Here is a 16003-nt window from a genome sequence, read left to right on the forward strand (position 1 = left end):
CTCAACCCAATCCTAGGTCGCCGAACCCGGACGCCGCTCGCTGCGTGGCGGCCCTTCTCCCACGCGGGCGAAGACCCCGGCCTCGCCCCGGGCCGAGCGGAACCAGAGGGCAAGGCCCGGTTTCCAGCCGCGCCGGGAGCGGAGTACTTCCGGGGACTGAGGCGCACGTGTCGGGACGCGCTCGGGGCCGCTTCCGGGGTCGCGCTCACGGCCCGAGAGGCCGCTTTCCCTCCAGCTCGTGAGTTGCGGCGCTGTCCTGGGACTGAGCTCGGCTGTCGGAGCCCGGAGCGTGGGCGACGCGCCTGACTGGGCACAGGGGCCGGGCTCGGGGAGGGTCGGGGGCTCCGATTGCCGCCGGCCTCGGCGTGGGCGCCGCGCTCTGCTGTCAGGCCCTGGGGACCCTGGACAGTGCCGGGATGGACAAGGCGCTGACCCCCAAGCGCGCCCCACGCGGCCCGGTGGCTGAGCCAGGGCTCGTCAAGAAGCGAACACAGAAGAAAAAAAAGAAGAAAAGATTCTGGAAAAACAAAGCGCGAGAAGTAAATGACAAACCGGGAAGTAACCCCCAGGTTGTGGCGGTGCGACCTCCAAAGGCACCGGAGGACTTTTCCCAAAACTGGAAGGCTCTGCAGGAGGTAAGACGTGGGCCCCCCGCCCCGCAGTCCTTACCGCTCATTGGCCGAAGCTGTTAGGAAGTAATTCCAAAATGAACTCTTAAATTAACTAGAAACACGAAAACGGGTTGCTTAGCATCCCCCGGGCTCAGAGGGAAATAGTCTGTTCATTCGACAGGTACTTAAGATGCAGAACGAGAGTTTCAAACTCTGTAGGAATAAGGAAGTGGGCGTCAGATATGCATTGTAATGAAACAAGCAAAATCACTTCACGACAAGTGACACAGAGGAAAGTGAAAAGGGGCTTTTCCCCAACCGTTTGAAAATGAATTTGAACGATGCCAACAGGAAGTATGTGTAGACGTGATTGACGTGTGTGTATATATATACAGACACACATAAGTTTTTTTAATCTCTTGTGCGTGATTTCCAAATGTGTCATGTATTTTATTTTGGGTCCCATTAGCTGCTGAAACAAAAACCCCAGGCCCCGGAAAAGCCTATTGTGATCTCTCAGATGGATTCCAAAAAGCAGGCCAAAATGAACCAAAACAGAAAAGCAAAGAGAGAGGAGGTGGGGACAGAAAAAACAGACCAAGAGGCCACAGGAGGCCCTGTTCCTCCAGAATCCCTGGGGAACAGGAAGGTGCCAGCACCTCCTACAAAAGCCAATGGAGCAGAGCACAATGAGAAAGGATCCAAGAAAAGGACAAATGGTGACATTGCTCCAAAACAAGGGGACATCAAACATAAGAAGCGGAAAACGAAGGTGACTGCAGCCTTGGCTCCAGCCCCGCCCACCGAGTAAGTACTGGGAGCAGGTAAGTAGAAACGCACCTCGGCTGTGCGGACTGGCACCTCGGGCACCCCACCCTGCAATCAGCCTCCGTCGTCCTCATCACTGAGAACAAAGTCAGCGACTTAAGGCCTGTCTGCTTACGGAGACCAAGGCTGGGGGCCCATCCTGCAGCCCCTCCCTCACCTGGCCCTGATGCTGTTTGCTTCTTCGTTTATTATCTAGAATGTAGGCATAGTGAGGGCAGGGCCTGTTTCATTGCTGCTGTATCTCCGGAGCCCAGAACAGAGCTGGGCACTTAGCAGTCTCCAGTAAAGATTTGTGGAATGAGTCATTGCCAAAGCCAGCAAGATCCAAGTTGGAAACCACTTCCTGCGTCTTGCCACTTGGATTGTTTGGGGCATGTCCCCTGGGCCTCCTTGTGTCATCTGTGGTGTTACTGGGGGGGGGGGGGGGGTCTGTGAGCTGCGACATGCTGGCTCAGTGCCCAGCGGTCATTCAAACCCTGTGATGACCACTCGTGGGAAGGACCAGGAGTCAGTGGCTGCCTCTGAATGGCTCAACTAGAGGTGGCGTGTTTGTAAGGCAGGCTGTCTGCGTGTCTCCTGGGTGTTGAGAGCAGTTGCTGAAGTTTGTAGGGAAGGATGGTTTGAGCGCCTGCCTGTGTCCTGCCAGGCATGCGCTCTGGAAATAGAGCAGTCATGACAGGCCCCTCCTTCTTGAGGCTGATAGTCAAGTAGGGAAGACAGATCATAAACGAGTTATTTCAGTAATTCCATCAGTGTGGTCAGAATAAATCCAATGAGGGTGAAGTTGTGGGAGCAAATGGCCAGAGGAGCGGGTCCATTCAGTGGGGTCAGGACGACATCTCTGAGATGACATTTAAGCTGAGCGCAAAAGATGTAATTCACCAGGCAGAAGCTTACACCCCTGCTTGGGTGTCGGAGTTTGAGTGTGGGCTAGTGGTCCTTGCACCTCGGTGGGGGGTTCTGTTTGCGTTTCATAGTCTTGTGTTTACCTGTGTTTCCTACATGTTTGATAATAAACATATTTTGTACTTAAAGGAAAACGTCAGCTTGCAGTCATTACTCCTTGTGTTGGAGTACACTGTTTGTGTATGTATAGTCCCTAAATTTTGGATAATGAGCGTATTTTCTAATTGAAAGGAAAAGTGAGGAAAGGAGAGTGTCAGATGAGCGGGAGAACAGGAGCAGTTGGGCGTTTGGGGCCGGATGGCTGTGAGTACGTCTCCGCCAACTGCATGGTCAGCCTGTTCCCCTCTCTGCCTCTTAGAGAAGACATCTGGTTTGACGATGTTGACCCAGAAGATATCGAAGCAGCCATAGGCCCAGAGGCAGCCACCATAGCGAGAAGACAGCTGGGGCAGAGTGAGTGCGACGTGACGCTGGTGAAGGAGCAGGCCTTCGGCGGGTATGCAGGCTGGGCCTGAGCGGGCGGGGGGCGGCAGGAGGGGCGTTTCCCTCTCCTCCAGCTGAACTGGTCAGGCACCTCCCGGTGTCCAGCTGAGAACGTGTCCCGTTGCTGAGCAGGGGGGTGGGCGGAGAGCTTCCGGTGCTGATCCCTGGGCCCCCGCGTGCGGATCAAACTGGAGCCCTTGGTCCCCTTGCAGCCTGACGAAAGCCTTAGGCATGGACTGCGAGATGGTGGGCGTGGGCCCCACGGGGGAGGATAGCATCGTCGCCCGCGTGTCCATCGTGAACCAGTTTGGGAAGTGCGTCTATGACAAGTACGTCAAGCCGACCCAGCAGGTGACCGACTACAGGACAGCGGTCAGCGGGATTCGGCCAGAGAACCTCAAGCAGGGTGGGTCATTGGCAGCTAATGACCTCAGAAGGGAAAAGCAGTAATGGTTCATTTTCTACCTTCTGTTTCCTGCCGCCATAGCAAGAGTCCTGACGGTCTCACCTCCCCTGGGGTCAGTGGCTTTCAGATGGCTCCCAGGCACGTTGCAGCTTCGCCACAGTGCCTCTGAGACACCCAGTCTTAAGACCAGGACACTGGCCCTGAAGTACTTTGTGTCACTTGGCAGTAGGGTCCGAGACAGTGTGTTTGAGGACGAGGAAGGCGGCCAGGGTGGGGGTGGGTGGGATGTGGGACAGGTTGTTGGGTCTCGAGGGTCTTTGTGACAACTTTGGGAAGCCGTGGGAAGGTCCTGAGCAGTGAGAGGCCTGGTCTGGCTCAGATTCTAGCAGGTTCCCTCTGGCCGTGGTTTTCAGAATAGACTGTAGGGCTGTAAAGTGGAATTAGGAAGATGAGGCCTGAGCTGGTGGTGACCTGCTCAGGGAAGAGGTGACAAGACGTGGCCCAACTCTAATATGCCCCGAAGGCCAAGTCTGTAGGGCTTGCTGAGGGGCTGGCTGTGCTGGCGGAAGAGCAGAGCCATCGGGAAGGCTCGAAGTTGGGAGCCAGAAGAGATCCTACAACATTCGGTGTTGAGGTCCCTGCTCTGTGTTTCTCTGGCCCACAGCTCCCTCTTCTCTGCACCTCTGACGTTCTCTGTACACACGAAGCAAGGCGGCCCTCCGCTCCTCGGTACCCCAGCTGGGCAGCCTCTCAGTTCTGGGCTCAAACTGGTCCTGCTTGGGTCGGGGCGGGCAGAGTCACGGGGTGCAGCAAGGTCACTGCAGCCTTCCCCTGGGGTAAGGGCCTGGCCCTGAGGGGTCCTCTGTGAGAAAGCAGGCGAGCGGCCCCAGAGCACCGGGGGCTAGAGCCACACTTGTCACCGTCTGGCAAAGGACCAGTCTTGTTTCTGTCCTCAGTAGGAAAGACAAAACACCAGCCCTGGTTCCGTGTTAGATTCAGCGGTCAGTGGGCTGTGGGACCCCCGAAGGCCCACTCGGCAGGGCTGCTCACGCTGAGGAGCGTGTGGGGCTCCGGCCTGTCCTCCAGAAGTGGCACGTGGCACGGGCTCGTCGCTGGTGGGTGGGTGGGTGGGAGGGACGGCCTCTGTCGGCCCTCATTTCAGCAGTGCCACCTTGGGCATAGTTGATCCCTGCTCCCCAGATCAGAACTCAGCCTGACCCGTCGCCTGAGGTCTGACCAGAGGTGGGAGGGACCTCTGTCTCCCTCTTAGAATGGCCCTGATTTATGTGTTGCTAAAAACTGCTTCTTCGGATTGGTTTCAGGAGAACAATTTGAAGTTGTTCAGAAGGAAGTGGCAGAGATGCTGAAGGGCCGGATTCTGGTTGGACACGCGCTGCACAACGATTTAAAGGTGCTGCCCTTCCGTGCCACCCCGCACACCTGTGCGCGCCTGCTGGTGGGCGTTTCATCACTCGGAATGTGTGCCCTATGTGGGGACACCCCAGGAACAACCTGTTCTAGGAGCAGCGCTAGGCATTTTCCATAATGGAAATCCTTTAAAAGGTGTCTGAGGGTTCACACTTGTTTTGTCAGTGATAAAACTGAGACTCGGCAAGTTAAGTGCTGTGTCCCCAGAGTCAGCATGGCAGAGCTGGATGCGGTCCCCTTCACACGGCTCTAGCACATTCCACACAGAGCCAGGCCGCTGCCTCTGCAGCTTCCTCTCAGAGGGGAACTGGGGCTCCCGAGGTCAGAGCCCCTTCTGTCGGGAAGTGGTCCCGGCGGCCATTCCCTCACAGCCACTGAGCGAGTGGTCCAGTGCTGCCCTCTCCTCCCTCTCACAGCTCAGAGGGTCCACTTCTGGTGCCCCAGAGGGGTGGCCTCCTGCCTGTGCTCCTTGAGGGTCTGTGCGGTGGGCAGAGCTGACCCGCCTGTCCTGGTGACAACCGCGGGGCAGGCAGGACAGGACACAGCCCTTCCTGGGCATGGGCTGTTCAAACAGTGTTCCGTGGAACCCTCGAGTCCTTGGTGTTGGTCTTTATTACCTTTTTAAAAATCTTGAACTATTAAAAACTAACAAGTCCTCTGGCCGCCGAAACACATGTCACAAGTGTTCTCACCTCAGAGGCCACACTTCCCTCGCCCAAAGCCCCGCCTGAGGCTGTAGATGAGCTGTTAAAATCTGTGATGGTCCATGACGTCCTGTGTGCGCCACCAGTTAGCAAGTCAGGAAGAAGGTGGCTGCTGGTTGATGGGTGACGCTTAGTCTCCCACTTCCCCAGTGTCGAGATTCTATTTTCATTAACGTGGTCCTTCCTGTTGGGTGTCATCTTAAGTCAGTGTAATGTGAGAATTTTCTTTCAGAAGTTCTCATTCATAGCAGTGTGTTAGGTATTGAAACGCCTTGTAAGACTCATCTGAAAAAAGGAGTTACAGCTATGAACTAAAAGTGACAATGACCATCACTGTCTTTCCTTCCAGGTACTGTTTCTTGATCACCCAAAAAAGAAGATTCGGGACACACAGAAATACAAACCATTCAAGGGTCAAGTGAAGGTACTTCATAAGTGTGGTCCCCTACGCGGCGCTTGTGTTTTACTGGTTCACGTAACTCTTGGTTCTGGTCCCTGCTGGTTAAATATGTTTGGTTTTGGTTTTGGTTTTTTTAACCTTTACAACTAAAAGAAATTTTTAAAAAGTAGAGTTCTAAATGCCACCCTTAAAAGCTTGTGTGACCGAGGGCAGGTTATTTCTACCTTTGATTGCGGATGAGACCACTGGACACGGGTGAGAAGCTGTGTCTGCTCCAGAGGGTGCCGAGGGCAGAGCCCCCTGTGAGATGAGCGGGGACACCGAGGCTGGGGGGCGGAGCTGCAGGCCGACCCTCTGTGGGCTGACAGGGTGTCACAGCCCTGAGTGCCGCGGACACTCGCAGTGAAGGTTACTTGGGTTGGGGTGCAGGGCCCTTGGCTGAGGCGGCGCCTGCACGCCTCCGCCCCAGCATGCTCTCCCCGCCCTGGCAGAGTGGAAGGCCGTCTCTGAAGCTGCTCGCGGAGAGAATCCTGGGAATCAGGCTGCAGCAGGCAGAGCACTGCTCGGTAAGTGTCCTGGGGTGACAGCCCTTCGGATGGGGGGCCTCCCTGACCTTGCATGTGGAGGCGCTGTATCACTGATGGGAGACGTGGTAGGGCCTGGGTGATTTCTCCTGCAGGAGGCTGCTGGTCCCTAAGAAGTGACGTGGCACAGCAGGCTTACGGCGTGTTCACTTCTAAATGTTGGCGTTAAATTAACACGACACTAACCGTGTTGCGTTATTTAGAGAAACAGTCTCCAGTCTAGATTGAAGGGCCTTCAGGACTATATGGCCCAGGCCAGCCCGCCCCCTCGGCCCTCGGTGACAGGCCCTGGTGACAGTGCTGAGTGCTGGCACCAGGCTGCTGCGCTGGCCTCAGCCTGGCTTGTGTCCCAGCATCAGGCTCAGCGCGTGCCACCCCTCCCTCCAGTGTTCCTGTGTCTTGTTATGCGAGCACATCACAAGGAGCATGGTTGTCCCCTTTACTCCTTTGGGTTCCTCCTTCTGTGAGTGGGGTACCTGAGTCGCAGGAGAGCAGTGAGGATCGTGCCATCGTCACCGTCACCGGAGCACTGCCCTGCTCAGTTTTCTCCTTCACGTGCCAGCGGCTGGTGCTCAGGCTCAGGAACCGTGGGATTGCCTGGCATGTGGCCGTGCTCGTCACCCACTGGGAGTCATGGGGTGTCCGTGTCTCCTAGATTCAGGATGCCCAGGCAGCAATGAGACTGTATGTCATCGTGAAGAAGGAGTGGGAACGCACAGCCCAGGACAGACGCCCAGCTGCCACCGCTCCAGACAACGGCAGTGGCCACGCATAGCAGGAGCCCTGATGCTGGTGCCACCCTGTGACCTAATCATGGGACAGATGTAGTCTCCCCAGAGCGGTGACAAAATCGTGGCAGCAGGGGCCTGGGGCATGCATGCCGCTGAGGACAGCTTCCCTCTGATTTTTCCATCTAAGACCCAGTCCCACCCACAGGGGAGCGGGCAGCAGGGCAGGGCTGTAGCAGGGTCAGGGGTGTATGACCTGGGCACGGCCAGGACGTGGGCGGTGGGGACTGAGGTGGGAGCGCCTGGCAGCTCTACACTTGGCTGAGCCCCAGCATCAGGACAGGAGTTGGGACTGTCACCATTCATGTGGCGGCCGGCTTCGCTGGGGACTCAGCACATCCAGGGCAGGAAGCGCCCAGCTGTGCCCTGGGTCTGCAGCGCCCTCTAAGGAGGCCCCTTTCCCTCATTGCCATGGTCGATGTTAGCAACTAGGCCAGACTCCAGGGCCGACCAGGTGTCCAGTTTGCTCAGCCTCAGCCTCACCGAGCACTTTCTGTGGCCGCCTTTGGACTTAGACTTTGGGACAGCGTGTTCCCGCTCTTCCCACTCCGCTACTGCCTGCCACGTTTAAACTCACGGTCAGAGCCCACAGTGGCCATGCCAGGCTCGGGTTGCCCCCTAGCGTAGCTACAGCAGTCATTCCCGGAGGTGGTGGCTGTCTCCGGCTAGGACAGACATGCTGACCTCGGGCAGTTTGAGCTGTGACAGTGTGAGGGTCTTTGTGAGACGGGAGTGGGGTGTGGGTGCGTGAAGCCCAAGGCTTTCCTGACGGACAAAAGGCCCAAACCCACTGAGGAAATTATTAGACATAAATGCGGTTTTTACTGGAGATGGAGCTGGTGGAGGTTCAGTTTCTTTCCCTGGTTTAGAATGATCTGGAAGGACCGCTGTGTCCAATGGTGCCACCTGATCCATACAGGGCCGAGGTTCGTATCAGGATTACAAATGGAGCATCATGGCCGCCGGTCATTGTGACCCCCAGGGATGGCCAGCACCTAGGAACTGGCCTTGGGCCTCGTACACCCTGGTCCTGGGTGACAGTCCTTCCTGACACCCTCCCACCCCCAAGGAAAACGCCCTGCTGTCACTAGGCAGTCCTGTGAGATACAATACAGGACAGGAAGGGCAGGAGAGAAGGCTGGGGTGTGGGGAGGTTTGGGGGGTTCTCAGGGCAAAGCCGACTGGCTTCCCGCAGAGCTGGGTGGCGTGGCCTCCTCCAATCTCAGGAGCACCTTTTCTGCGTAAGAAACCAGCTCCTGGAAGAAAACAAGTAGGTCTCCGTTTCCATGGACGGTCGGGTCCATGCCCAGTTATTTTTGTGACTTAATCCACTTCTTTGAAGAGGTCTGAGTACCCCTCCCTGTTAGGATTTCCACGCGGAATCACACACTGGAAAAAAGTCCTAACAACTACACACAGTCCAGGTCACTTCCTCCCAAACCTTGTTCCGGGCCCCTGGGCTCGGTGCCACCCGGCTCAGGTAGAGAGATGGGTGTGAGGCCTGGTGTCGGGGGCCCAGCGACACTCACCAGGCTGGAGGTGAAGCGCGCCTTGATCTCCTGGACCAGGGGCAGGATGCCACTGGACGCCAGCTCGGGCAGGAGGTCCTCTGAGGGCACAGCAGAGGGTCCTGAAACCGGGCCCTCCTGCACCCCACCCCGGGAGCCCTACCTTCACCAGCCTGAGCTGCCACAGCTCCCTGGCTCGGGCATTTCTGAGGAGGCCCGCAGGACAAGGCTGGGTCCCCAACCCCCCACAGGCTTAGCATGAACCCCACCCCTGGGGTTCAGGAGCCAGATGTCACCACAGCCAGCATGGTGGCTGGTACATAGTGGGCACTTGGCACATGAATGGGACATTCTGGGGTTCCTGCCCTCCCACCAGTTAGAGCTGGGAGCTGGGCACCTCCGACCACTGGCTTCTGGGAGGGGGTGACGAGGAAGGGGTTCTCACGGTAGGAAGCAAGGTGGGCCAGCAGCATGCAGACGTTCTCCACCACCTCCGGGGCGTCCCTGTAGAGCTGGTATGTCTCCTTGATGAGAGCGAGGCCGCTGCTACCCTCCTCAGGCACCACCACCTGCAACGCCACCAGCTCTGGGGGCATGAGGGGAGGGGGGACGGGGTCAGTACCTCGGCTGCCCGTACCTCAGTGTCCTCTGGGAAGGTGGGTGACGGCAGGACTGAGTTCTTAGGGTTGTGGAGTGCCGAGCTTGGAATAGCACAGGTCTCCACTGCCGGCAGGGGGCGCCAGTTTCCTGCAGACGGGACCTCCCAGGTCGCCGTTTTCCTCACTCCAGTTTTAGAGTTTATAAAAGCACCTGCAGACCTCGTTTCCTCCTCGTGGGAATATGCACCCACCTCCCTCCACCCAGGCAGCAAAAGGTTCCGTGGAGGGGTGGTCTCAGCTGTGGTCATGACCTCCTGTAGGGAGAGCACTGGGGGTGCTCCAAGGTACCCCCACATTAGGGGTTAGGCCTTTGCTCTTGGGGGCCTGGGGGCCTGTGTAAGCAGTGACCCAGGATGCCATGTAGACTTGACCCTTCAGATCCTGGAGCCCGAGGGAAGCTGACACTCGAGTGAGATGACAAGTGTCACACAGCCAGCTGGTGGCAGAGCCGCAGTTCTCACCCAGACTCTGGCTCTGGGTTCCTGTTCACTGGTGCTGATGACCCACCTCAAGATCAGCCACGCGCGTTTCACCCTCACGACCTCGTCCTCCCCCGCCCCCTCCTCTGTCCTACGGGCCTGGCAGCTCCCCTCAGAGGCCTGCTGTCTGCAGGACCTTGGACAGGGTGGGGCAGGCCTGCAGCCCAGGGAGTCTCTGAGAAGGAAGATCCTGCGCGCTCTTTGGAGAGCCTTCCTCCCTTCAGGCCCAGTAGCAGACAGAGGCCTGGCTTTGCTTTCCAGCCCAGCCCACCCTGCACACGACCCTGACCCAGAGCACTGAGCGGTGGGGGGGCGCAGACCTCACCACGTCCCCCACACCAGCTGGCGACCTTGGCCAGTCCCCAAGCCCCAAGTATCTGTAAGGGGTCATTGTGCTGTGAAATCAGGCCCGGCCCCAGCGCAGGGTCTCTTGTGGAGTGGGAATTGAGAGATACCTGTCTCCTGGGCTGTTTTACTAAGCCATACCTGTATGAAGACCTGTGCAGACCTAATGTGTGTTTACAGACAGGGAAAGACCATCACAACATAGCTTTAGGCCAAAAAAAAAAAAATGTATAAAAAGTCTCTACGGCAACTTCTGGATGATGGGACTGTAAATTGTTTTCTTTCTTTTGATTTTTTGCTTCTGTTTTTGGTTTGTGGGCAGCTGGCAGACATTACTTGTGCAGTTTTGCCCCCACTTCCCAGTGGCAGCCACGTCTGTCCCCAGGCTCACCGGACACCTTTGCGAGGCTGGCCAGCCCCCGGTAGGCGTTGTTCACCAGCAAGACCCTGTCCTGACACAGCCGGATGCTTTGCAGAAACAGTGCCGCCACCTCTTCAAACTGGTGCTCCTTTATGCAGCCTGCAGAGGGCCCAGGGCGGTGTCCTCATCTGGCGGGCGCAGGGTCCACTGCTCCCAGCCTCAGGGCCCCAGGCTGCTCACCGAGCAAGGACAGCAGCCAGAGGACAGCACAGCCAGCTTCCGCCATCTCTGCATCCGTGGGACAGGCGGCTAGCACCTTGGCAATGAGGACCGGGGCTTTCTCCAAGGGAGCCTTGTCCACGATGACAGCTGACCCAGGACAGGATGGAACAGGGACACCTAGCCCTTAGGTGCATGCAGGAGTACCTGCTGTATACATGGCCTCCCACCAAAGACAACTGAGCGGAAGCTATGGGGGAGAGGACATGTCCTCAGAGATGGGGGATGGGCACTTTCCAGCCCACCTGCAAGATTGTGGGGAGTGGGGATGCTCTGTGCCCCAAGGGAGGCTTGGAAACTGCACTTTGGGCTGGGCTCTCTCGGGAGCCCTTTTTCTCTTGGGCATAGCTACCACCCAGGTGCTGCAGGGCCAAGATGGGGACTGGAGGGGAGGGAGCAGCACGGCCTGGGACCCCTTTTCTGAATCCAAAATGAGGACGGGAGGCCAGTGCCAAGTCTAACTTCCGAGACCAGGGATTGCCTGGGAAATCCCAGCATGTGGGAGCTGGGGTCCCCCTGGGCAGGAGCTCCTGATGTGAGGGGCCCGCCCCACCAGGACAGCTCTTCCCCGCTGTCCTCTCCCCCTCCTCTCTTTTCCTCAGAAGAGCCCTTCATGAGCATGGCTCGTCCTGAAGTGTTTGAGGTACGGGAGGGGGAGCAGGGGCCCCTCTCACCATCCACCAGCAGGGCCCAGAACAGGCTCAGGCCGTTGATGCAGATGTCCCTGTCTCTGGAGAAGGTGTCCAGGTGCTCCAGGATATGCTCAAACAGCCTGGCCCTCTGCAGCTCCTCTACAGTGGCTTCTGTCAGATGGACAGCGGAGTTAGGACCACAGAGGACCCCTCCTCCAGGAAGCCTTCCCTGAGCACCACCTCCCTCTATCGTCAGGCACTGCAGTTCCATGCGTCCCACATTACTGGCCCCTCCTCTGGGCCAGTCTCACGCCCATCTTGGGACCCAGAAACAAGAGGACATGGTCCCTCCCCTGGGTCACCTGTCCCATTACTGGGCTGGGCCCCACCTCTAGCTTTCCTTCCAAGGGGCCTGGCCCTTCCTGCTGGGGCCACACCATAGTCCTGAGCCTTCTGAGATGAGACCATGATTGTACTCTATTCATAGCACCCTTTACACTCCCCAGAGTGGGATCAACGATGTATGGTCAATTACCCAGCCCCCAGCCCTGCCCCTGGCTGGACACAGGACTCTAGGTGAGTGTCCTTGGGCTGTCTGGGACCCCAGCTACCCGTTGAGAGACTGACATGGACCCGATGAAGCGGTTGGGAGGAGTGTAAAGGTCTGGAAAGCCCTCAGTGCTGCCACTCTCCTCCACACTGTCCCCAGTCCGGCTGCCCCTGCCTGCCCAGCTGGTGGCCTCAGACGCCCAGGTGCTCCCTGAATGGAGGTGAGCAGGGCAGAAGCGGCAACGAGGGCTTGAGCGTGAAGCAGACCTCGTGCGAAGCCCGCGGTGGCACCTGGCACGCAGTCAGTGCACATGTGTGGAAGGAGCAAGGCTGAGCGTGTGGAACAGACCAACCACAGGCAGTGCGATCGAGCCATCTCAGGAGAGGGCCCAGCACAGCCCGCGCCCCTGGCACCCGGCCTTGGCCGAGGGAGGGGCGCGCAGACCCACCCTGGCTGCAGATGATGGTGAGCAGACTGTAGACCATGACCAGGAGCTGCTGGGCCTCGGGGTGGCTCTGCGTGGCACTCAGTAGGACAGCGGTGACGGAGCTATCACTGGGAGCCTCGGCTGCCGGGTCCTGTGCCAGCGCTGCTGGGGCCAATGGAAGTGGCTCAGGGTTAACTCCCAAAGTTGGAGACCAGGGGACGGGTAGACAGCATGTGGGCATGCTCCCTCCCTGGTTGGGGAGCAGTGCCCCCATTTCCCATGAAGGAAGCTGAGGTCGGCCTTGTCAGCCTGGTGCAGAGCAGGTCCCCATAAGGGCTTGTTGCATGAGGGAGTGAAGGGCCCAAACGTGGGCACCTACCCCGCCTGCCCGGCCAGTGCGGGGCACTGTGGGCCAGTGCTGGTTTCTGAGACCCTACCAGGCCTGTGCCGGAGTGAACATGACACACACAGCTGGCGCAGTGCCCACCTTGGCCCAGGACGCGTAGCAGCAGGGAGCAGGACACACACAGCCGGCGCAGTGCCCACCTTGGCCCAGGACGCGTAGCAGCAGGGAGCAGCCACACAGCTGGATGTCAAGGACTCGCTCGTGTTGCTTCATGACAGCGATCACCTCCTCCACCAGCTCCATCGGCCACGGTATACCTAGCAGGGCGGGTGGCAAGGTGAGACTTGGCATAGGAGCAAGGGTGGGAGGGCGTGTGGACCAGACCAGGGAGCAGACACTGCTGGAGTCTGCAGGGCATCGCACACGGGCCCGAGGTGGACGAGTCGGTGGTGAGGAAGTGTGATCAATAGCCTGCTGTGTGTCTGCCACAAGCATCTTGTTCTCACGCCAGCAGCTCTGCGAGCAGATCCTTCCATTACTGTGCTCACTGTACAGATAACTGAGGGGCAGAGCACTTGCTTTGAACCCAGCCTGTCTGGTTCCAAGACCTTGGCCGTACCTGCCCTGAGAGTGGACATCTGTGGGTCCCACGACTTTCCCCTGTGTTGGGGCTTGTGCTGTGCATGGGTAGGGGACAAGAGGCAGTGGCAGGTGGCTGAGGGTCCACCATGCCCCTTCCCCACTGCTGCTTCCCCTCTCCCGGCCTCTTTCTTCATTGGAAGAGTACAGAGAGCCGTTCCTCTATCTCAGGCTTGTGGTGAGAATGACAGAAGTGCTGGCATCCAGGAAGCCACGCCATGGCAATGCCATCTCCCAACCTGTCTGAGGCAGGTGTGGCTCTGGGGTAGCAGGGAAGGCCACCTTAGGAAAGGGCCCAACAGCCTCCCTCAGTTTCTCCAGGAAGGCAAAATCTGCCTTCCCATGGACTCTATCCTGGCCACAGCCTAGCTCCAGAGGGGGTCAAGGGCAAGACAGAGAGGGAGGGAAAGGCAAATGGCCAACATGAGGTTTCTGCTGCCTCATTACAGGGTTGGGATGAGGCCTCTGTAATCTCTGATGCCCAGCCACTCGGACAGATCTTTTGTGGACGGATAGATAGTGGACAGATAGACAGCTAGAGAGATGGATGGTAGGTGGGTGGGTGGGTGGGTGAACAGGTGGATGCATGGATGGACAGGTGGATGGATGGCTGGATGGATGGATGGATGGATGGGTTGATGGATGGGTTGATGGACAGATGATTGGATGAGTGGGTGGGGTGGGTGGGTGGATGGATGGACAGGTGCATGAATGAGTAAGTGAATGCAATATTCAAGCTGGTGACACAAAGGGTGAGTGGAGACATTTTATGAAACCATGTTCTGGCAAAACTACAAAGATGATTAACACTCACTGATGGAGAGTGTTGGGGAAAGAGGTGCTACATGCACTCTTGATAGGTGGGTAAGCTGGTGCATGAAAGGAGGGCAATTTGCAGGATCTGTGAGGTCTTCACAGCCTGAACTTGTAAGAATTTATCCTACAGGAACACGTAAGCACACTTATGCTCCAGGATGCTCAGTATAGTACTGTTTACAACACTGGGAAATTAGCAACCACTCAAATACCATCAATAGTGGTGGGAGAGATGGGGTGTCTTCAGCATCTATTAATCAGGTGAAGGGAGGCCGCTAGAAAGGGTGTGGGTCCTAACCTCACCCCTTCTCTGCTCAGTAAAAGTGTCAACACAGGAAGAATTGCAGGCTGCCAACTCCGAGCAGATCGGAAAGACGTGGAGCCTTATGGGAATGTAAACCGGTCTGGGAGGTATCAGAGACGCCGCTGGAGAGCTGGCAGTGAAGGGCCAGGGACTGCCCGAAGTTGCTGGGGAAGGCGAGCAGACGGGGTCTCTACCTAGCTGGTCGTCAGGCATTCTCAGGAGCGTCTTGATGACCTTGAGCTGGATTTCAGGCCGGCTGGAGAAATTCTGCATGACCTCTGCAAGGAACGAGAGCATGGGAAGGCACCGGCCCGTGCGAACCCAACCTCGGCTGGCTCAGGGACCCTTCTGAGGGCCAGGGCATCTGGGACCCCGTCTGTGGGCACCACCTCACAGATCCAAGTGACGGGGCCAGAGGTGACACTCTTATATCCCCACTTTCCAAGCCAAGGAACCTACCTGGAGTCGAACCCCAGTCTGTCTCAGAGCCCACCTTGGGCGTGCAGTGCTGTTGTACACCTCACTCTGGCTCGATGTGGCCAGAGCCCCGCCCCTCTGGGCCCCCAGCAGGCTTCTCTGCCTTTGACTATGACCACGAGACATGGGGAAACTGAGCAGCTAGGGCCTCATGGGTGCCCCTTCCCCAGATATGGGGCAGCGGCGGAGACAAGTGTGGAGTCCCTCATCACAGGCAGCCTGTGCAGGGAACCATGGAGGGGGCAGAGGGAGTGAGCAGCCTCCCCTCACCAGGAACACAGAGGGGTGGGAGGATGGAGCTAAGCCGGAACTTGAAATGGCCTCTAGACCTTAGGCATAGCTACCGGGTGCCAGTTACTGTGCTGGGAGCCCCAAGGCACCCCAGTCTGGGGCACGCGATAGAGACTAGCCCATGCACCTGGCCTGCCATGTGCCCACCAAGCACTGCACCAGGTGCCTGGCAGCCCTCTTGACTGAGGCCTGTGCATGTCCAACTTCAGAGATCTCTGCAGGGATGCATCTGCTGGCCCAGGGTCCCTGCTGTACCCACCCCAGTGCCCAGCACCATTCTGGGCACATAGTAACCATCCAGGAAGTGCTGCTGGGTTGGGAAGACACTCTGGGCACTGGCGCCACTAGGCCAGGGTATGGAAGTAAGTGCAGAGGTTCCGGGGGATGTGGTAGCTGGGGGTGGGTTGTGGGGGAGGCACTGACCCTGGTGCTAGGACGCAGCAGCCCGGTGGCACCCTGGTCCTCCGGGTCGTCGTACTTACCTAAAACGCTGGCCATGTTGCCTTCTAACAGCATGTCGGAGACGACATCGGGTATCACCTGCCCGTGCAGCGCCAGGGAGATGCTGGAGGACCTGAAACTGCTGCTCATGAAGGTCACGTGGATCACGTCCCTGGGGAGAGTGGAGAGCTGGTGAGCTCACCTGTGTGGCTATCCCAGGATGGGACGTGGATGGGCGCAGGCAGCCACCAGTGGGCAGCCCCTCTCACCATGTCACAGGCTTGTCCAGCCGGCTCCCAGCCACCCCACCT

At 58.0% G+C, this 16003-nt stretch overlaps 3 protein-coding genes across 4 annotated transcripts in view; 1 reads left to right on the forward strand and 2 right to left on the reverse strand.

Moving 5' to 3' along the window:
* Positions 1-132, reverse strand: part of ADAMTS13 (ADAM metallopeptidase with thrombospondin type 1 motif 13) — a 30330-nt gene extending 30198 nt beyond the window's left edge. Inside the window, exon 1 of the mRNA XM_074331309.2 lies at positions 1-132. The gene's annotated coding sequence lies outside the window, so the exon portion shown is untranslated.
* On the forward strand, positions 113-7967 carry REXO4 (RNA exonuclease 4). Its single transcript, XM_019728947.3, has 8 exons — positions 113-635; positions 1081-1418; positions 2704-2841; positions 3041-3234; positions 4557-4645; positions 5716-5790; positions 6258-6332; positions 7006-7967. The coding sequence occupies exons 1-8, from the start codon at positions 417-419 to the stop codon at positions 7123-7125; spliced, it is 1248 nt and encodes a 415-aa protein (XP_019584506.3). The 5' UTR covers positions 113-416; the 3' UTR covers positions 7126-7967.
* Positions 7951-16003, reverse strand: part of STKLD1 (serine/threonine kinase like domain containing 1) — a 20968-nt gene continuing 12915 nt past the window's right edge. For both annotated transcript variants that reach the window (XM_074331311.2, XM_088793383.1), the window contains 10 exons: positions 15734-15864; positions 14678-14761; positions 12925-13041; positions 12400-12540; positions 11444-11572; positions 10731-10859; positions 10521-10649; positions 9092-9232; positions 8668-8747; positions 7951-8394 (listed from right to left, as the gene is read on the reverse strand). In XM_074331311.2, the coding sequence (XP_074187412.2) occupies positions 8305-8394; positions 8668-8747; positions 9092-9232; positions 10521-10649; positions 10731-10859; positions 11444-11572; positions 12400-12540; positions 12925-13041; positions 14678-14761; positions 15734-15864 (1171 nt within the window). In that variant the 3' untranslated portion in view covers positions 7951-8304. The remainder of the gene's footprint in view (positions 8395-8667; positions 8748-9091; positions 9233-10520; positions 10650-10730; positions 10860-11443; positions 11573-12399; positions 12541-12924; positions 13042-14677; positions 14762-15733; positions 15865-16003) is intronic.

Source organism: Rhinolophus sinicus, chromosome 16 (assembly GCF_057876585.1).
Source record: "Rhinolophus sinicus isolate RSI-liver-muscle chromosome 16, RSI-T2T, whole genome shotgun sequence".
Classification (NCBI taxonomy): domain Eukaryota; kingdom Metazoa; phylum Chordata; class Mammalia; order Chiroptera; family Rhinolophidae; genus Rhinolophus; species Rhinolophus sinicus.